Source organism: Engystomops pustulosus, chromosome 3 (genome assembly GCF_040894005.1).
Source record: "Engystomops pustulosus chromosome 3, aEngPut4.maternal, whole genome shotgun sequence".
Taxonomy (NCBI): Eukaryota; Metazoa; Chordata; class Amphibia; order Anura; family Leptodactylidae; genus Engystomops; species Engystomops pustulosus.
This window is the reverse complement of record NC_092413.1, coordinates 18,175,803-18,197,307: the sequence shown is the minus strand read 5'-3', so window position 1 is coordinate 18,197,307 and position 21,505 is coordinate 18,175,803. Positions and strand designations below refer to the sequence as shown.

At 45.8% G+C, this 21,505-nt stretch overlaps 1 protein-coding gene and 1 long non-coding RNA gene across 2 annotated transcripts in view; one reads left to right on the top strand and one right to left on the bottom strand.

Moving 5' to 3' along the window:
- Window positions 1-2,507: 2,507 nt before the first annotated feature.
- Window positions 2,508-9,341, bottom strand: SLC30A1 (solute carrier family 30 member 1). Its single transcript, XM_072140172.1, has 2 exons — window positions 8,551-9,341; window positions 2,508-5,907 (listed from the first exon to the last, which is right to left on the bottom strand). The coding sequence occupies exons 1-2, from the start codon at window positions 9,146-9,148 to the stop codon at window positions 5,027-5,029; spliced, it is 1,479 nt and encodes a 492-aa protein (XP_071996273.1). The 5' UTR covers window positions 9,149-9,341; the 3' UTR covers window positions 2,508-5,026.
- A 14-nt stretch (window positions 9,342-9,355) lies between these two features.
- Window positions 9,356-21,505, top strand: part of LOC140121041 (uncharacterized) — a 45,948-nt gene continuing 33,798 nt past the window's right edge. Inside the window, exons 1-2 of the long non-coding RNA XR_011854019.1 lie at window positions 9,356-9,631; window positions 10,341-10,424. This is a non-coding gene — a long non-coding RNA (uncharacterized lncRNA). The remainder of the gene's footprint in view (window positions 9,632-10,340; window positions 10,425-21,505) is intronic.

Sequence of the window (21,505 nt, the reverse complement as noted above, 5' to 3'; positions counted from 1 at the left end):
CCTGACCTGAGGATAGGGGAGAACTTAAAAAAAAAAATGGGACATTCCATTTAAGAGTGTTAACATGACTTCCAAGTTGGCAATGGGGGAGGGAAGGTTCTCAGGGCTGGATTATAGGGAGGGCTCCTGTGGTGCGTGCCCCTGGGCCCCCACCACTTTACTCACAAGGAGGCCTCCACCAGCAGCTGCCTTCCAGCCCATGGTAAAGCAGACTGAACCCCACATGAAGGACGCCCATTGAGAAACGTATACACAAGCTCCTTTATATCTGTATTTCATTCTGATCCCCCCGAGATGTTCTCCATCATAGTTCCATTTTCTAAAATATCATATCACACTGTAAATTCACTGTCCATAATAATCCACCCTAAGTATGGAGGAAACAAAATACCTCCACCCTTCTTACATCATTGTTATTCCCTGCGACTTTGCCAACTTATCCTTGGATCACCTGCGCGTGTGAGAGATACCCATCAGCGCGTGGGATCAGAGTGTGGGAGTCCTGAATATTTCATTACATTATACTCAACCAACTTCACACAACATAAGGATAGATGAAGAGGTGTAGACCTCAGGGCTGGATAGTATACCGCCATACAGTCACGCTTCGGTCAGGGTCATCCCTCCGGACCAAGGAGGGAAACATTAGTAACTTTTAGACTCTTGAGAAACTTCTGCTTCCAGAAAACCAGGTCAGGACACATTGCATTATGGGAATGGATACTCAACTAATATGGTGTTTTTATAGTGATGGTCCCGTTTAAAGGGGATGTTCAACACCATAAAATCGGGTCACTTAAAAATACCCTGCATTATGCTTTTCAAGCAAAAATGGCAAATTGGGCCCGCCCCCAGTGCACTTGCAGTGTGAGTAGTATATCTATACAAGCAATGGCTCTGCATTGGTTCCTCAGACGCGCTTCAGCGCGAATTAAAGGTCCCTGCACAGAACTGCGATTGGAAGATTCCCCCCTCCCCAAAACATGTTCATATATATCATCGCGATTTATAGCTTTCCCCTGCCATCACCTTTGTAGGGTTCAGCACATTCTCACGCAGGATGAGCATGTCACCAGCGTGACCTCCGGACCTTGCACCCATTCAGAAAAGATATGGGTTTTCTTGGCATTTAGCTCATTTATGTGCACAGAAGTTTTTTTTTACGGAGCTCCGAAAACAGACAAGAATCTGCTGTGTGGCCAATCTGTAACATGGTATCTCGGGGCTGAAAAGCCAAGATTTGGGTTAATTCTTAAGTAAATATATACTAATATATCTCAGTATTGTGATCCACTAAAGCCAAGAATCTGCATACTGAGGGGGAGAGGCAATATATGTATTGTTAGCTCTGCGTACCGCCATATGGTGCTTCTTGGAGGGAATGTCTATAATGCATATACAATAATTTCCCATCTTTTGTAACCTCAATCCCTACTTTGGTCCTTAAATCCTTGTGTTGTTCTTTTTACGTTAGTCACTATTTCACCCTGGACTGATAGTGGTTGAGGAGTCTTGTATAGAGACTGGTAACCACTTTCACGGATTTCAATAGCACCCAAGTATTGGAAATGCTCTTAAAATCACTCAACATAGTGGTAACAATGTGCCACAGCTCAATGGCGGAAAGTTCTTGGTAGGTCCATCAGTAAGGCACGTTCCAAGCAACCAGGAGTAGGAGGATGGAGATTACATGGACAATGTCTTGAGAAGTATAAACTAGGGCCATGAGGTGGACAAGTATGTTGTGTCCCTAGTGCACATGGGTAGTTTAAAGTGGAAGTGCAGCCTCTAAACTTGACTCGCCTGACATTGGAGGACATTTTTTAAAAAGGTAAATGAGTGGGATTTCACATAACAGAGGGAATTCTAGAACAGATAGTTCATCAAATACCTAAGGGGGCTGGTAGATTAATGGGGTAAAACCTGGTGACTGCTTCCCTTTATATCAGGTAACTGAAGATCACGATGCAAAGCTGCTCTTTGTTGGGTCCTAAATGTTTTATCAAAGTCTGAACCTTCTGTAAAGGATCTGCTTAATCTTTCAGCCTGAAGAACTTTCTGCTGTGCATTGGGCTATTAAGTAAGAGATGTAGAAGGCTTCTGGTTGGATACTACAGCAGAGGAGAAGGAGCTGTGGAACAGCTTAATGCACAGAGGAGAAAGCCCTTCACACTGAGCAAATCATTTCCAAAAGGTGGAGGCTAAATGTTCACTTTCTCAGTCCTCAGGTTACACAGACCACCAGGAACAATACGTACCAATAAGAGCAGTAAAGCATGGTCACACCTGCTGCCAAATTCTGTAGGATGGTAGAAAATATCACTATTCAAGAAAGATCCCAGAGCTGAAGGGTCAAGAGGCTCCTCCAATGAGAAGTAACCCAAAGAGTATTTACTCTTCTATATTAGCAGCTTGTGCAAACACCAATTCCCAATATCTCTATGGCTCCGTTCTGTAACATGTTGTGTTTAGCGCAGCAGATCAAAAACAAGCACCATACCAGTCAATCCAAGCTCCCCACATTTAATTGGTCCTGAAAATCTGCAAGTACAAAGTGTCATGGTCTTTGATGTGAGAAGCACCGTACAGGCCGCAGGCGAGGTCACAGTCATGGCTGCCGCTACATGTAACATAATACAACAGCGAAACACAGAACCGGCAAGACAACATTCCCCAAACAGCCGTCAGCAAGGCGAGAGAAGGGGGTACAAGGGTGGGCAACGGGCCGGGTACAAGGTTACTTTTTCTGCAAATATGACAATGAAAATTTTTTGTTCCGTTCAAGTAATTTATAAAATGATGCGTCCAAAAGGACCGTAAAAAGACATTTCTTTACAAATATAAGCAACTACGGAAAATGTTTCATCCGCTACAACATGTCCTGACAACGCATGGTTATTACATTCATGGAGGGTAGTCTTAAAGGGGAGGTCATCGCCTGCAAGAGGTGGTGCCAGACCATAGAATTGACTCCGTTTGGGATAAATAAACCTTCAAAAGATACCCCACCCCTCCTGTTACTTGATCGTCCATCCTGACCCAATCACTGTCGGTACCAGACGGGTCACTGCTGCAGCAAGTATCACTTTAGTTTTCTCCCAGACTGATCCAGTTCTAGATTTCTCTTAACCACCCCTTTAAGCATTTCCTGGCACCGGTAATGCAGGTGACACCTCCCCTTTAAAACTTGCTTTGGCGATAATGAATTAACCCCCTAAATTCCACATTTCTATGTGCAATATGTTTGGTCTAGGTGAAGAGTGTAATATCTGCAGGTAAGTGCTCAGCACTGATAACACGGCCCATAAGACCCCGGCGCTGGCGTGCAAATGGGGGTCAAATCTGAAGTCATAAAAACTATACAAGTGCAATTTTACTTGATCGCTACTTTGCATAAATACGTGCACTCGAGGCTTCCGATGGGAGTCACTTAACATTGTTATTAGAGATTTGAAGTGCATTATGCGTCACAGCTTGTTGCGGAGGCCACAAGGAGGCGCCGGCGATGCCCATGTGTCGCCCTGTCTATTGGCCATAAGATGTGGCCACCATTATAGAAAGTGCTTTAATAGTTAATGAGGATCAGTCATCTCTCCAGACGTGCCATGCGTTCCTCTGTTATCCCTCCTGTAAATGAATGGACAGTTCGGTTGCACCATCCTGTAGTCAACCGGGTGCGACTCTACACATTATCCAGAAACTTGTCCGTACATTTCCAGGAGGAACAGCTGAGTATTTACTAACACAGACATGACAGAAGAGGTGAGGGATCCCTTTAATGCTCATCCCCCGATGAGCGTGGGTTGTACAATGTGACACCAGTTTTGATAATTTTACATACAGCGTTGAGTAGCTTTGCTTCACTGTGACTGATCTTGATCTACACCGGATGTAAGGGTGGACTCAATACATGTCACTTGTGGAATGGCCATGAACGTGCTACAGATTTTGCCACCCCGAAGGTTCTAGCAGCGGCTTATCCAACAAAACGCAGACACTGTCTAGGTCTCGACTAAGGTATACAGCCACCGTAAGATCTTTGGGCTAGGTTCATCAATAAAGACCTTAAAGGGGTTATCCATTGTACAAAAACAGAGCCACACCTGACCATGGCTAATGGTGGTACTACAATCTATACGGTATAGAGATGAATGGAGTATAGTTACAAAAACACACACAACCCATGGTCAAATGTGGAGCAGTATTAGAAACTTCCAGATAACCCCTTTAGAGGAGATTTAGGGATTGATCCTATCCTTAGAGGGGGGCAATTCTATCATATGAGGGGGGGACCAGTACCTGACATCTGCACTGCTTAGCGGTTTTTGGAAATTGCAGTGTTTGGATGAGCACTGTAGTCTCTTCACAGGTCACAGCACAGTGCTGTGCTTTCTATAGTGGCCATGCTTGGTATTGCAGCTTAGCTCCACTTGCTTGAATACTGTCTCTGTTGGGAAGTGGTTCTACTTGAGCAGCAGACCCCACTAATCAGATTGGCGTTCAATATTTAGATCTCAGAACACCCCTTTAAGGATAAGCAGCATAATATTGAATGTATTCGGATTACTGGCCAAGATCAGATCACAATAAGAAGCTATCTAAACGCCATAGAGGTAAAGTGCTCAAAAACGGAGGCCCCCACCCCAAACTTCTAAAGCATCTCTGGCCGAGTGTCGCTACTACTGCGCTCAACATCTGAAGATTTAGAGTTTTCCTTAAATAGCAACAGAAACAAAAGAAGTAAAAGAAACAAAGTCCACACGATATCACAGTCCTAGTCCTAAAGCGATGACCAGCGGTAAAGTAAAACCTGTAACAATGAAGAAAAATGTTGTGGAACATCTAGAGAAACGAGAGGCAACCTCTTCTTTCCCGTTGTGACAAGTGGAATTCGGAACGTAAACCACCCGGGATCTAGACTAGCCGTGATCGGCGATACTGCAAGTTCGGGAAATCATGGAGTCGGGAAGCAGTTTTCCCTTTTGTATCTCCCCTCCAGTTCGAGCTAAGAGTCAGGTGGGCGGGATCAGACAGCTGCGTCCATGTCTATCCTGAGCTCCCCCCCAGGCCTCTCAGAAGCGCTATTAGTTCTCTTATGCTCGGGAGATTCGCTGATCATTCCCAAGGTGGCCGCTCCGCAGCTGGTTTTCCTTGCGGAGACGTTCTTCTCCGAATTCCCGCAGCACTGCTTGGGGGCGCACTGTGTTCTGCAGGAGAGTTCGCAGAGCGATATTCTAGATCCAGATTCCACGCTGGAAAATTCCGGCTGGATGGTGGTGGCGTGGATTCCTTCGTCGTGGAAGAAGTCTTTGATACGCTTGGCCACGTCCATGTACGCCGTGGGGTCGTGGCATTTGATGTGGGCGGTGGCGATGATGCGGCTCTCCGCCAGCTGCCACACATGAAGCTCGTGGACCGCCTCCACGCCTTCCAGATTACGGAGCTTTTGCTTCAAGGAGGAGATGTCGATTTGTTTGGGGACAGTTTGCAGCAGGATGAGCGCGGACTCTTTAAGGAGGGGGTAGGTTGTATACAGCAGTATACACACCATGATGACACATAAAGAGGGGTCCAGGTACAGCACCCAGCAGGGTCCCGCTATCTTGATCTGGGGCTCCTCTGCGCTGTCGTTCATGGCCAACAAGGTGTGATTAACTTCCGGGTGGTCGGAGCAGTGGTCGTGAACACAAGGGTTGATGCACTGCTCTCCAGCGGGACATGGGTTAAAAACAAAGTAAAAGACCAGAGCGTTCAGAACCACAATGACGGAGCCCAGCGCATCCCCCAGGACGTGCAGGAAGACCCCGCGCATGTTGAGCTGAGAGCCGTCTTCGTGGAGTTCTGCCACATGGTTCTGCACAATGCTGCCATTCACTCGGGGTTCTGCTGCGTTGTCTGCCAAAGCGTCTGTCGAGAAAAGAGGAGAGATTTGTTATCGGGCCGAGCGCTCAAAGTGCCAGAACATTCTGACAAGAGGAAGGGATAAACAGATCCATCTACAAGTGTCAGCTCTGCAGACAAGTCTAGATCACAGAAAAATAGTCAGTACATCAAGTCGTTCCTCTGTTATTCCCCCTAACATTTTTCCCAGAAGAATAACAGAGGAACGTCAGTATGGAGAATTCGCAAAAAGATGATGCACAATTATTTTTCATGGACTACAAGGACTGACTAAAAGAGAAGAGGTTCTCTCTAATGGGGGTTTCCCATAAAAGATATGATCCACAGGATAGAGGCCTGAGCGCTAGGACTCACTCAGAGGCATCAGGATAAACCTGGGCACATACTCATAGCTCCAGGCACTGTGGTAATATTCTTATATTTATTATCCATGGCCTCCTTCCTTCTAAAATCAACTTTAAAAATTGTGCTAAAGAGCAAGATGGGCTCATGTGGGGTGTAACCAGAGCTCCTCTGTGCTGTAGCTTTCCAAACTTTACACTTTCTTCCCTCTCCTCTGCACCCTCGGCCTGATGTAATCTCACATGGTGTGGGGAGGGTGCTCCAATACACTGTAACAGCCTGTAAAGCATGGAGGGGCTCTGGTAATGCCCCAGAGCCCTTCAGGCTCATTAGCATTATTTTAAAAGTTATATTTAGAATTATCACAGTCACGATGCCAGGATCTATGAGTACGTGTCCCTGGTTAATCAGGCTTGTTTTTTATGGTAGATTTAGTCACCTGATCGCTGGGGTCTCAGTGACCATTTACTGCGGTTAATGCATTTTATGGGAAAAGCCCTGCAAGCCACACACCTTCAATACCAATCTTACCTGGAGACTTCTATGTCAAATAGGAGGACTCTCTAGAGCCATGTTCTCCACACAGGAGACACATTAGTATATCTAGCCCCCCAAGAGAACAGTGAGGGTCCCTAGATGGTCCCTTCACCAGATGAATGGATGACCCTGTCCCAGCAATTGAGACATTACACACCATAACAAATAAATGGACAAGTGGGTGTGACCAGTTGGAATGGAGGTAAGCAATTCTCAAAATATTTCTTATAACACCACCCCCACCATTATGTGGACCCTTCCCACACCCCGAGCTGAGAGCAGCGAACACTCTCTGCCATCTGATCGCTGCCAGATGCCAAGAGAACCGCCAACAGCTCCACCAGACGGAGCGCGACCAATTAATTAAATGGAACATCCTTGGCAGCGAGCGGCCTGTGCCCCGGGAGCCATGCCATCAGTGTAATCCTTACAACTACGCCCACCACTGGCATGCAGGCACAAAACCCCAACAGGTTCAGTGGGCGGAAGCGCAGAATGGGGACAATTTTAGTTATTTTTATTAGTATAATCTTTTAAAGGAAATCTACCACCAGGATGAAGGACTGTAAACCAAGCACACTGATATACTGGTGTGCGCCCCCTCTGGCAGGATCTGCTCTTATGTTAGCTTTTCTTGGCAGTGCTTTTACAAAAGAGGGTTTTTAAATTATGCAAATTTCCGGAGCCCTTCAGGCTCATTTGCATGATTTTTTAAGTATTTTTTTGCTTAAAAACAAAGGCACAGGCAGCTTCAATAAGAGTGAATCCTGCCAGAGGTGGCACGTATGTCAGTGTGCTTGGTATACAATCCTTCATCCTGGTGCTAGATGTCCTTTAATAAATTACCTGTTGTCTCCTGCCGGGTCACTAGGGGGCGCTCACACTTTCCTAAAAATTGCCGGCAATGGCTTAAAATATAAAAGATAAGCACCGGTTACTTTATATCGTCCCCGGCATTAAGGCCCTTTACCGAACATCATAGGGTAACCCTTTAATGTGTCTCTAGGGGTGGGGGGAGTTGGGAGGATGACACTTAACACAACCCATGTAGGGGGGTAGTTACATTTAGAAGGACTGATACAGGTAAGGGGTAGATTCCCAATACAAGAGCACCTCAGGGGTAATACCCCATCACAGGGACCTCAGGGTGTGACCCAGCCCATTAGAAGACCCCCCCCCCCCCTCCCAATATCACCAGGGAGTTGACACATCCAGACATAATTTATGGCACCCAGTATATAGAGGCTGAAGATTATACAAGGGGGAGGGGCAATCACAGCCACTGGCTCATAGATCAGCTATAGTATACATACTATCCTATAGCGATACAAGATACCGTGTATCTACTATATATCCCTATAGAGATCACCGCAGTGACAGGAGGCTCATACATTATACATATATATATAGGTCTGGTATCCCATAACATAGCACACCGATTATATAACATCCTGTGTACATTACATAACGCACCGTCCATGGATAATACATCCATCACACACAGGTCCCCTATGGATCAGGCGTCATGACATCACACCATAGGGGTCTGCTGCTAAGCACTTAACCTGATCAGCTATGACATCACTAGTCTACCCTATGACATCACACACACATAACCATCTATGGTTCTCCGCTTCCCATCAGCCGTTTTATACCGGTATGACATCACACTTGTAAAACGTAAAGACGTCACCGTGACAGCATGGACAGGGGAGATCCGGGCTTTCTGACGTCACAGTGCACACCATGACGTCACTGCAGTGTTCTCACCGTGTTTCCCGGGCACCACCTCCAGCGCAGGCCCGTTGGAGCCGGCACAGTTCTCCACCAGGTTGTTGGTCTCCTCCCGGTCCAGGGCGGCTCCGTCTCCCGCCGCTCTCTCCCGGTTCCGGTGACTCTTCTTGGCCCCGTGCGAGTGTCCGTGCCCTCCTCCTCCGTGTGAGTGGCCGTGGCCGCCGCCCGCGCTGTCCCGGAACATACACAGGCCGATGAGATTGATGAGCAATCCTCCGAAACCGACCCCGATGACGACCAGCGGCTGCTCGATGGCCTGGGGTTCGGTGAAGCGCTCCACAGCCTCCAGGATGATGGTGAAGCAGAGGGCGGTGAGGAAGATGGCGTTCACCAGGGCTCCCATCACCCCGGCCCGGATCCAGCCGAATGTGTTCTTGTCGGTCGATCGGGTCTTCTGAGCAAATCGCACGGCGATCAGGCCGACCACCAGCGCGATGACATCGGACAGCATGTGGAAGGAGTCGGAGAGCATGGCCAGGGAGCCGGTCACCCGGCTCACCACCACCTCCGCCACGAAGAAGACGAAGGTGAGGCCCAGCATGCACAGCAGCCGCACTCGGTTAGACTCCCACATCGTGAATGAGAACCGGGCACGGGGCAAAGGTCAGTGCGGCGAAGAGACGGGGCCCGGCGGGTGGACGAGGCCGGGGGAGCGGAGCGGTGACCGGAGCCCGGTGCTAGCGGCGGCGGCGGCTTCTCCCTCTCTGGGCATCTCTGACGTCCGGAGCACGAATAATACAAACTTTTGCACCCGAAACCGTCTTTTCCACACGGAGCTGAGAGGACGAGGCCCCGCCCCGCGACACGCCGGCCTGGGATTGGCTGAGCTGGGGACGCGATGTAGTACATAGCGACAGCCGCCATTACATAGGCAGAGCAGGGGGGAGGTTACTATAGAGACCGGCGATGAGTGCACAGCCAGAGCCCACCCCGACACTGCTCTATATGACAGACCCCCCTCATATCATTGCCTCTGCCAGTGACAACCAATCAGGATTCAGCTCTTATTTTTGTCATGAAGATCAGAAAATGGAAGATATGATTTGATTGGCTATGAGTGAGAACCGTTATATAAGAGGTCTCAAGGTTTTCACCCCTCTAGCCAATCAGAACTCAGCTTTTATTTCTGTCACACAGGTTGGAAATTGAAGAGGAGGGCTGATTGGTTGTTAGGGACAGTAGGCTTTTTCCTGTTGCCCATTACACCCAATCAGAATTCAGCTCATATTTTTGTCATGAATGTTAGGGAATTGCAGACGTGATTTGATTGGTTATTGGAGAAAACCGTTATATAAGAGGGCTCTATGTATTTACCCACTACCCAATCAGAGTTCATCTCTTATTTCTGTCATGCAGGTTAGAAAATTGAAGATGTGATTTGATTGGCTTTAAGGGAGAACTGTTATACAAGAGGGTTCTAGGTTTTCATACCTGTATCCAATCAGAACTCAGCTCTCTTATTGCTGTCAAACAGGTTAGAAATTGAAGTGAAGTGCTGATTGGTTGATGGGGACAGTAAGCTTATTATTGTATATACTAGCTTACCTGTCGCTCTTGCCCATTACATCCAATCAGAATTCAGAATTCAATTTTTGGTTGGGTCTGGTTACCGATCGCACACGTTACCCTGGAAAAGCATATGTGATCGGGCCGAGGCCTGCTCCCCGTGCGCTAGTGTTGCGTTATAAACACAACCCTAACGGAACGTGTATCTGCGGCCTAAACCTCTAACCAATCAGATTTCATTTCTTATTTCTATCACACAGGTTGGAAATGGAAGAAGCACTCTGATTGGCTGTTAGGGGCAGCACACGAACAATCTTTGTACAGTAGATGCCAGTCCACCTGCTGTAAGTTACGTCCAATAACAATTCAGCTTTTATTAATGTCACGCAGGTTAGAAAAGGGCACATTTTGTGACGGAATCACTTCGGAATGTCCACAGCAAACATTCTGTATCCATTATGTAATTCCTATCAACTTTCAGGAGTAGGGAGAGGAGTAGGAACAGGTCGCTAAGAGTTGGTGCGTTTAATCCAAGGGGAGAGATATCTCAGCTTGGTCTAAGCCAAAACTTATCCTGAGTTGTCTCATAGTCCACAGCTGACATATTGGGGCACATTTACTTACCTGTCCGGAGGAGTTCACAGAAAGTGCGTTGTCCGATGACAATACACTGTGCTGCGATTCACTAAGATCATGCGTCCGATATCCTGCATGTGTCGCTTCCCCGCTCAGGTCCACCGGAGTTCACCTTCTTCCTGGTGCATGTAAGTATTTGATCTTGCGACACAATTTGAGTGTTAAATCCCACGCTCAGTTCGAATCATTCGGATTGTCCGACGGTGCGCCACCCAATTTCTGTCACATGGAAGCCTGCGCAGCCGTGCCACAATCCAATTGCGTGCGACACAATCCCCAATTAAATACCTTTCCCAGCGGCGCAAATTCCGAAAACGTCAGAAAATCAAAGACTTTTAGTAAATAAGCCCCATTGCTGCTGGTTGTTATTGAAAACCGTCAACAAGGCGGCAGACAGACCCGCCCCTGATATCATGGCGGAAGTCCTGCAATGCAGCTGCTCAACCCTTTTCCCTTATGTAGTTTTGGAGCTCAGTAGAAACATTAGAGAAGTAGGTTGATCATAGATCAAGTGAAAGTGACTTAACGGATATCAAGTCATTAGGTCGACATAAAAGGAACAAGAGTATCAGGTTTTGATACACTGAAGAATGGCAGGGACTGATCTAAACTTATCATGCTATGATTAAGGGCGTTTGATATGTGTTTTGCCGAAAGCTACTGTACGGTGGTGACTGTAACATGTTTTTAATGTGAAATAATGAAGGTTTAGTCATTGCCCGGGATCCCTCTTTTGTATTAATTGTATTGCTTTTTACCAATAGTTTCTTTTGAGAAGATTCCGTGATGATTTTATGGTATTGTACTCTATAAAGGAACCCATCAGCATTTTACCTGTTTTTGTCCCCCTCATTATCCTCCATGCGCCAGAAACTTGGGGTGTTGATGTGTGGTCATGGAAGCAGGTGTCCCTCTCAAGGGGGCAAAACCCCTTAGTATCAGTGTATTATAGCAGCAGTTACAGATCATTGTAGGACTGAAAAAAAATGTGAACACTAAAATCTAGGATCAATTTGCGTTTCTCTGTCCATCAATAAGGACATGAAAAGTTAGACTAGGCAGTCTGAAACTAGGACAGATTTCCTATCAAGAAGAAAACTTGTCACCAGAATTTTACCCCCCAAACCAACACTGCCTGCTGGTAAAGGGTTACAATTCACCTAAAATTAGCTGCCAGTCAGGCACTGTACCTTCAATACAGCCATTTTTCTAATATGCAAATTTGCCTTCCTGACTCTTTTATCCTGGATATGACTCCTGGGCTGCCAGTGAACCACGTCCCCATCTGTGTTTCTTCAAGGTGGCACTGCCCTGCCACCTTGTACCTGATTGACAGGTCTCCCTACTAGAATAAGCTGCTGTGTGGGACCATCTGCCAATATTCAACTATAGACATATAGATCTCTGTTTACTTATTGGAAATATAGTATCAAATTGTTACCTTGTGTCCCATTCATGTCATGTGACCAGGGTGATGTCATCTTAGGTCCTTTCCCCCCTAACATTTGCCATATCTACCCCATGTATGTATCTGATCATATGAAATCACAACAGCCTCAATGGACTTCTACTCCTCCCCATCCTCCATGGAGGCTGCTGTGATTTCATGTGATCAGATACATGCACGGGGGAAAAGGACCTTAGATGACATCACCCTGGTCACATGATATGAAGTTCTGAATAGTGTAGAGGCATAAGTCATGGAGAGTAGTAGATTGGAGGAGCCAGCTGAGCAGGACAAGACTCATCAGATGCCAGACAATATAACATAAAGTTGATTTTATGGGGATGTGAGGGAAACAAGCTAGCTAAAAGAAGGGAGACATTAATGGGAACCTGTCACTAGCTGTAATTGTGAAAAATATGGTGACAGGTTCCCTTTAAAAAAAAAAAACTTTAATAAAGCATTTTATTTCTGTAATTATAGTGTCCCATAGAATATGCATAATCAGTTGCTTTTGCTGTTAAGTGAATGGCACAAAGTTTATGATTTATAGAAAACATGGTGAGTGTTTTGTAGAACTCCAAGGAAGAGGAATACAATTTTTCGAAAGTCATCATGCAAAAAGCAAGTTTTCACAGAATAAAAATAATTTATTTAAAAGTAATGAGTTTCAGAATGTTGTTTCAAGGGGTTGGTCCTGTAGACATAAGAACATGGAGAAGCAGTTGTCCCTGTATAGGGTGAAAGCTGCTCCCTTTAATTTTCAATGGGACCTGGGGCTGCCGTTGCGGCTCCTGCCCGATCCAGGTAGTCGTCCGTCAATACTACGTCCTGCCCAACTCCTTTAATTGTCATCATAGGTTAAGGGTAGAGATGATCTGAAACGATTCAACCATTCACACAATGGTTGTAGTAGAGGTCACTGTGACTGAATTCCCATCGCACTCAGCCTTCTTCCATGCCTGACTGCACCTTTCATCGAGGGTTAATTAATGACTGTGTTCCTGAGCTGTGTGAACCACAGTGTTTGGTACAACGCCGCTAAATTGTATCTTACAGCATCGTGGGTCAGTGGTTAGCACTACAGCCTTGCAGCGCTGGGCTCCTGGGTTCCAGTCCCATTCATGTCAACATCTGCAACAAGTTTGTACGTTCTCACTATGTTTGTGTTGGTTTCCTCCGGGTCCTCTGGTTTCCTGCCAAATTCCAAAAACATACTGATAGGTTGATTAGGTTGTGAGTCCCATGGGGACAAGGACTGATTTGGCATGTTTGATGTTGGTACTATATAAATAAAGGAATTATAGACTACTCTACAGGTCCTGAAGGAGCCGGACCTTGGATAGGAAATCACTTGGAAGCTAGAGTATTGTGCCAAAGTGAACGGGAGACAGGGTTGTAGTTACAGCTTCCAGCCACAATAGGGACACGGTGCCACTTACTTTCGACTTTGTGTTTACGTTGCACCCAACAGCTGATCGGTGCAGGAGCCTTGGTGTCTACCCCAAACAGATCAGCTAAAGATCTTGAAGATAGGCTATCAATAATTATCCCCGGCCAACCCCTTTAATTTAATTACATAAAGTAAAAAATCCTACAACGTAAGTGCTTCCCCTGTGAAGATACAGTAATTAGCTACGTTCCGGGTCAGGAAGCTCGGAGAGGCTGTGCTTCCCTTTTGGAGCACATGGTCCATGGAGCAGAAGAAGCTGACGATAAAAGCTTCTCCTGTGCCTAATGCGAAATATGGCCCTGGGTCTTTACAGTGGCCCTCAAGGGATGATAATTATTAACCCCTTCCAAGTGAAGCGGAGGCTAGCCTCCCTATAGGAGCAGATAACCTGCAGATTCAGAATGCATGAGGCACAGGCTACGTGACACCCTGTGTGTTTTGCTCTCGGCCTCCTTCCCTTTTCATGTTCAGGTTTGCAGTGGGAACTACTTTTATGCAAGCGGCACAAAATACTTAACTATGCGTTTTCCACACTGCCCTCTCCGGGTTATGACTCAGCAGCCAAGAGAAGCCTTTAACTTATTTAACAACCTAGAAAGAGTGCAGCCGCTCAGAGATCACGTTCGTATCTTTGTTATAGATTTATATCCATAAATATTTGGTGCTTTATTGTACAAAAAACAAAAACACAAAAAAGACAAAAACACAAAAAAGTATAAAGGAAAAAATGTAAACTTTGTATCTTTTTTTTCCCCTAGATGTTCTCTTAAAAAATTGGGGCTAGAGGGGACAAAAAAAGAAAGACTTTTGGTCTTTGGCACTCATGGATCGGCTAGAAGTGCGGCTTCAGCCAATCAGTGGCCACTTTGAACCGTGGGACCACACTTGTGACGTAACAGGAAGTGACGTCCAATGGACCAACCACGATGACCGCCATCATGCTGGAACCGGAGCAGGGTAAGTAGTAATTTTTTAGTTTTTTTTTTGTCACCCCCTGCCCCCAAGTGGTTTTCCAGGACACAGTGTCTAGGATGTGCGCTTTGGTCCTAAAGGAGGGGAAGTTGAGTGTCCAAGATTGAAATGCACATCTGGTAGATTGGATAGGTATCCCCATTGTGACCGTGAGATTGGCACCAACTGTCCTTTAAGGAAAGAACTCGAGATCAATGTAGCTTAACCTCATAGATGCTGTGGTCAATGGTGACCGTGGCATCTACAAAGTTAGATTGTTCAAAAAGTTAATGGGGCACATTTACTTACCCATCCTGACGCGTTCCCCGACGATTGCATTGTCCGACGATCATGCATACTGCTGTGATTCACGAAGATCGTGCGCCCGATATCCTGCATGTGTCGCTTCCCCGCTCAGGTCCGCCGGAGTTCACCTTCTTTTTCCTGGTGCATGTAAGTGCTTGGCTTGCAACACAATTTGAAAGTTTGAAAGTCCCGCACTCAGTCCAAATTAGTCGGATCGTCTGACAGCCCCTCCATTTCTGTCGCATGAAAGCGGTGCAGCTGCGACACAATCCCCTGCTAAATATCTGTCACAGCCGCGCAAAACCTGAAAACATCAGAAAAACCAACAAAAGTGCGGCCTCGGACGCTTAGTAAATAAGCCCCAATGTATCCCAAAATAGCCCTGAAATAAAATTTTTAAAGGGAAAAGTCAAAAAGTTATAGCCCTCAGAAAAAGGTCAAAACAAATTATTATTTATTTTTTTTAAGAAAAACCAAAATTCTAAGTCACCAGAAAGTAAGGAGCAGCAGGAATTTTATGGGATATATGATCCCAAATAGAGGGATTTTTTTTAATTGTTGAAGCTAGTATAGAAAATTCTGAATACTGGGCCATAGGTCATATATCCGTCTCCCTCTGTGATATATTGTCGTGGAACATTTTTCCATTTGTTGAAAAATCAATGACATTCAGCGATTACAGAGGCCCATATAGAAAAATCTTAATAAACATTGTGATAAGAACCAGAAATCCCGGAATATTCTATGGCCCTATAATTGTTATGAATAGGTTTCTAATGATTGGAAACATTTAATAATCATAGATGATAATTTCTAATATCCTACATTAAAAAAAGGGTCTGGAAGTGACCCACAGTGCCCCATTGTCCTTTGGGTAGGGCTAAGAGTCTATAATTTGAAAGCCTCTTTATAGCATTGTTTGTAAGTAGAGGAAAATCCCTAATTTCTCACCCCCCCATTCACTACCCAAATGTGGAGGATCCAGTAGACCCGTGCTTCACACTGACAGCCCATTGATTTCAATAGACATTGGGGGTCATTTACTAAGGGCCCGATTCGCGTTTTCCCGACGTGTTACCCGAATATTTCCGATTTGCGCCGATTTCCCCTGAATTGCCCCAGGATTTTGGCGCATTGGCGCTGGCATGCACGCGACAGAAATCGGGGGGCGTGGCCGAACGAAAACCCGACGGATTCGGAAAAACCGTCGCATTTAAAACAAAAAATCTGTCGCGGAGCTTGCACTTACCCTTACTCAGCCGGCCTCGGTGAACTCCAGCGCGTTCCGATGCTTTTCAGCGCAGCAGCGCTACCTGGTGGACAGCGGAGGAACTACCTTAATAAATCCCGTCCGGACCCGAATCCAGCACAGAGAACGCGCCGCTGGATCGCGAATGGACCGGGTAAGTAAATCTGCCCCATTATGTAATACCTAACTTCCCCTGCGGGGGCACTGCAGAGAAATTGAGTTTTTCATGCCTAAATAGACTACAGCTGATTGGTCGGTCTCCCAGTATTGGGGAGTGGAGGGGAATCACAACAATAGAGTAGATGATGATGGTAATATTGTGGTATGTTGGTGTTAAAATGACACCTGGGCTCAGGCATCCCTGTAATTTAATGTGCCAGAAACATAATTACGACTTGTTATATTCACGTTTTTTACAATACAGACAATCACGTCTGGTGAGATTTATTCGGAGTGAATACAACGCTGCAATTTCCTTGATTGTTCTCATTGTATATCCATATAGTCAGTAGATCACGCTGCAGCTTTCTTATCTAGCATCCGGGCTCTTCTGGAACAGCAAAGCTCTGCAGTGCACTGTACCCTATACCTAGTTCAGACGCGGGTTCTGTGGGCCTTGGGGGACTACTCTCCATCATCCTCTAGTATCCTTCAAATTAGGTTGTCTTCTCTTGTATCTCATCAGTCCAGTATTAGTTTAGAAGATGGGCCCACCGGAGGATCTTGTGATTCTCTGGTGGGACAGTCTGACACTGCTTATACCCTGTACTTACAACATTACTTTGAGGGTATGCTATACTATTGAAGTGCTGTATGTCTACAATGGAACTATTAGATATCTTCTATAAAGGGGTTTTCCAAGTTTTTCGGAAATTCTGGGGACCGGTATAAAAATTTTTTTACTCTTCTCCCACTTGCACTTTCGCAGTGATGTACAGGCAGTCCCCCGGTTACGGGTTAAGATAGGGTCTGTAGGTTTGTTCTTAAGTTGAATTTGTATGTAAGCCGGAACCGTATACTTTATCATTGTAACTCCAGACAAATTTTTTTGGTCTCTGTGACAATTGGATTTTAAAAATGTTGCATTGTCATCAGAACCCGGATTAACAATAAAGCTTCATTACAGACACCCGTGATAACTGTTATAACTCTTTATTGTAGTCTAGGGCTGAAGTACAGAAAATTACCAAATACCAGAGGTCCGTTTGTAACTAGGGGTCGTCTGTAAGTCAGGTGTTCTTAAGTAGGGGACCACCTGTACTGGTCCAGATCTGGCCTGTCAAAAGTGATGTCTCTGGGTACCACTGAGGCCACTCCTTGGCTCTGATGAAGGTGCTGAAGACCAGGAGATCACCACAATGTTTCAAGCCAGGAATTCCTGGAAAACCCCCTATATGGCTTGTAAGAATTTATGATAATTTTTCCAAATTTTTCCCCAAACAAAACTTAGTACCACGTAGGAGCCTTCAATAGAAGCAAAGTTATACAAACTGATAAAGTAATGCAGAGATAATCTGTTTTCCGGTGCCAGTTTTCCAGATTTGTCTATGGAAAGCTGTGATGCATAAAATGTATGTACAGTGATTTTAGAGGGGACTGGGAGTACTTACAGTTGTCTGTGGACTTACCTGTCCAGTTGGGTAGTGCACTTGAAGGTGGATTCGCATATCCATACAAAGTTGATTATCTCTGCATTTCTTCACCAGTTTGGCCACTAAGGTTCCGGTATGTTTCTTCCCATTCTTCCTCTATGTATTGCCCATTGGCTTATATGAACGAGCGGTAAATAGAGATGAGCAGACCCAATTTTCGGTTCGGCCACTTGACCCACACACTCCCCGGCCAATCATACTCATGGCTATTTGACAGGGGCGTCAATTTGCCCGATTGGCTATTCGGCTGCCAATCTGGCAATATGTTCAGGTCAGACGACCAATCCTGAACCCGACCATCTGGTCCACCAATGTATTATAACACCAGTCGGCACTCATGAGCTCCTGCATCCCCCCCCTATGAAAGGCCCAAATTCGTGTCTGATCCATATTTACAACTTTACAACTAGTTCTCTTCCAGCAGTGATCCAGAGAGGACCTAAAATCTCTAAAATCCTATATAAATGTGTGACCCAAAGATCGGAGGACCCGTATTTCAGGTCCTGCATTTTACCCACATTGGAATTCATCCGATATCACCCGATGCAACAAAGAAATTTTACACCTAAGAATCTAATAAAAAGCTTAGAGTTGGAATGTATAGCCGGAGCCTTCTATTAATTCCCAGTAACTAATCTGAACTTCCTCCAGCTTTTCCCCTCCCCCGCTGTCACGGCACAATTATAATGATAACCTCTCACCCAGAAAATTAATTTAAACAACTAGGAATGTCGCCCCCTCCTGCGCTCCCCAACGATTCCCTCGCTACAATGGACGACTGGTAGGTTCATATAAGGCCCTCAGAGTGTGAGTGGACTACAGGACCCAGAAAGATGATCAAAAGTTATTTAGTTTGCAGACAAGATGGCTGGGGGGGGGGGGGGGTGACCTAACAATAGTAATTCTATATATCTATATGTTAATATGCATATTGTGTATTCTACCAGTGATTCTACAACCATATAGAAGGGGATTCTTTACTGTAAGAGCAGTGAGATGATGGGACAGAAGGACATCTGATGGGCAGATCGGGAGTCAGGAACTAGGTTTTCCATTTATGGGCTTCCACACGAGAGAAAAGTCAGTCCAACATGCAGATTTTAGTGACAAAATATGTGTTCAAGGGTATAACGGATCTCCTGTTTGATGGACGATAAGCCACCGCCAGAGGAGTCTGGAGGAGAGGAGAATTTATTCCCTCCTTCCTTGTGATAGCAAATGTACCACAAGAGTCTATGGAGAAGTAGTAGTGATGAATGAGTACAGAGTAGGTGACCTCCAGACACTTCTGTCACCACCAAACTCCTCTGCCTCCAACAGACACCTCCACCAGACTCTACCAAACTCATCTGTCTCCCCTGGACTCCTTTTCTTTCCACCAGACACCTTTGCCCCAGAATCCTCCGCCTTGTTTAGACTCTTATACCTCCTCCAGAGTCCTCTACCTCATCCAGACAGCTCAGTCTTCTTCAGACTCTTCTACCTACTCCAGGGTCCTCTGTCTTCTCCAGACTCCTCTGCCTCCTCTATAGACTTTTGTCTTCTCCAGAATCCCCTACCTCCGTCCTCTGTCTCCTCCACACTCATCTACCTTCCTCAGAGTCATTTATCTTCTCCAGACTCTACTTCTCAAGAGTCGCCTGTCTTCTCCAGACTTTTCCTCCTCTACCTTATTCAGAGTCTTCTTCCTCATCCAGACTCCTCAGTCTTCTCCAAACTCCTCTGTCTTCTGCAGGTTCCTCTACCTACACCAGAGTTCTCTACCTCATCCAGACACCTCTGTCTTCTCCAGACTTCTTTACCTACTCCAGAGCCCTCTGTATTCTAGACTCCTCTATAGTCCTTTGTCTTCTCCAAATTCCCCTACTTTCTCTACAGTCCTTGTCTTTTCCAGACTCTACCTTTACCTCCTCCAGAGTCCTTTGTCATCTCCAGACTCCTCTACCTCCTCCAAAGTCCTCTTCCTCATCCAGACACCTCAGTCTTCTCCAGACCTCCTCTACCTCCTCCAGAGTCCTCTAACTCATCCAAAGTCCACTTCCTCATCCAGATACCTCAGTCTTCTCCAGACCTCCTCAACCTCCTCCAGAGTCCTCTAACTCATCCAAAGTCCACTTCCTCATCCAGATACCTCAGTCTTCTCCAGACCTCCTCTACCTCCTCCAGAGTCCTCCAACTCATCCAGAATTCCCTCAGTCTTCTCCAGACTCTTCTACTTCCTCCATACTCCTTTATCTCCTCCAGAGTCCTCTGTCATCTCCAGACTCCTCTACCTCCTCCAGACTTCTCTGTCACCTCTACACTCTTAAAACTCCTCAAGATCCTCAAACCCCTAAAGGCACCTCACAACTCCAAGACTTCAACATGGCCAATCCTTATCTCCCCCAGTATCTGCTGTCAGGGAAGAGTTAGATGACACATTACACATTTGTCTCTTGTCGCAGGAGATAAAGACAAAGGTCGCTCTGCTGACACTGACTTTGTGTTTGTTCCTCTGCAAAAAGACAAAATGCAAAAACTTCCATTTTCAGGAAACCTTCCTCTGCAGACAATGGCTGTACATGTCACATCAGCAGATTTCACCCGCAGGCAATTGTTTTTTTTTTTTTATCAGAACCCGACAAGTCACATGGACGATGAGCAAGAAAATTCTTTACGGCAAAACCTTCAAAGGAATGTCTCATAAAGCCACCATAGACGCGCGGATAATTCCAGTAATGTGACCTATAATTCACGCTGATGCCGATACACTGAGTGTTTATGGTAACAATTTAGAGGGTTCTGACCAATCCAAGTCTCATTCAATAGCTGTAAATGTTCTTGGATGCCAGTCATCGTGCCATGGGGCCTATAGGCAGATGTCAGAGGTGGTGGACCTATGTCATGGGTGCCAGCTGTGGCACTGTGAACCCTCTCGGTGGGCACTTAAGCCATCACCCCAGCACAGAGTTCACCAGTCAGGACTCCTCCGTTAGTCACGGCAGCCCTGGATGTGAGACCAATTTTAAGCAACACGTCATTGGCTGCCTGGGACTACCGGTGGAGTTCGGAGGTGTGGAGAGACCTTGATTATCATTAGAGATCCTGCTCCAGGCCCCAATATTCTTCATATTATGGGGACCCTGGATGAATGCTGCAATGATAATCCTTCTTCGACTGTATTGGTGTCTTTGGGATGCTGATACAATTAAAAGCTGTGACAGAGCAAGGAGCAACAAGGTAGCACTTAAATTGCCATGTTGGGACTGGACACTCAGTCTCTAAAAGGATCGTCATCACTGACCAAGGGTGTATGAACCCTAGGGGGTCTGATTGTTTATGCAATATACTGCAATACAACTGTCTTCTACAACAGGTCTTCTACCACAGAGTGCCTCTGGCAAGCTGTGATGGTGCATGTTGTATGGGGTCCCAATTAGCAGCAATATGCCAGCTCTGATTGCGGCAGTTATCCCGAGGTGTCTTCAGTATAATACAGCAGACACCTGCCCTGTATAGAGAGGGCACAGCCTGTACATCTTCTTTGTACTGCCCGTAGTACATTTACCTTTTAGATTTGGTCACATTCAATATTTACAAAGCATGACTAATGGCATATTTACCAAATGTCCTGAATTTTCTGTGACAGTCCCTTATTTTCTATCCAAACCAAAAGTGGGCGAGGCCTGCTTCAGAGCTAAAAGCAACAAATAACACGTACAGAGTAATACTTTACACTTTCTCCGACCGCTGGC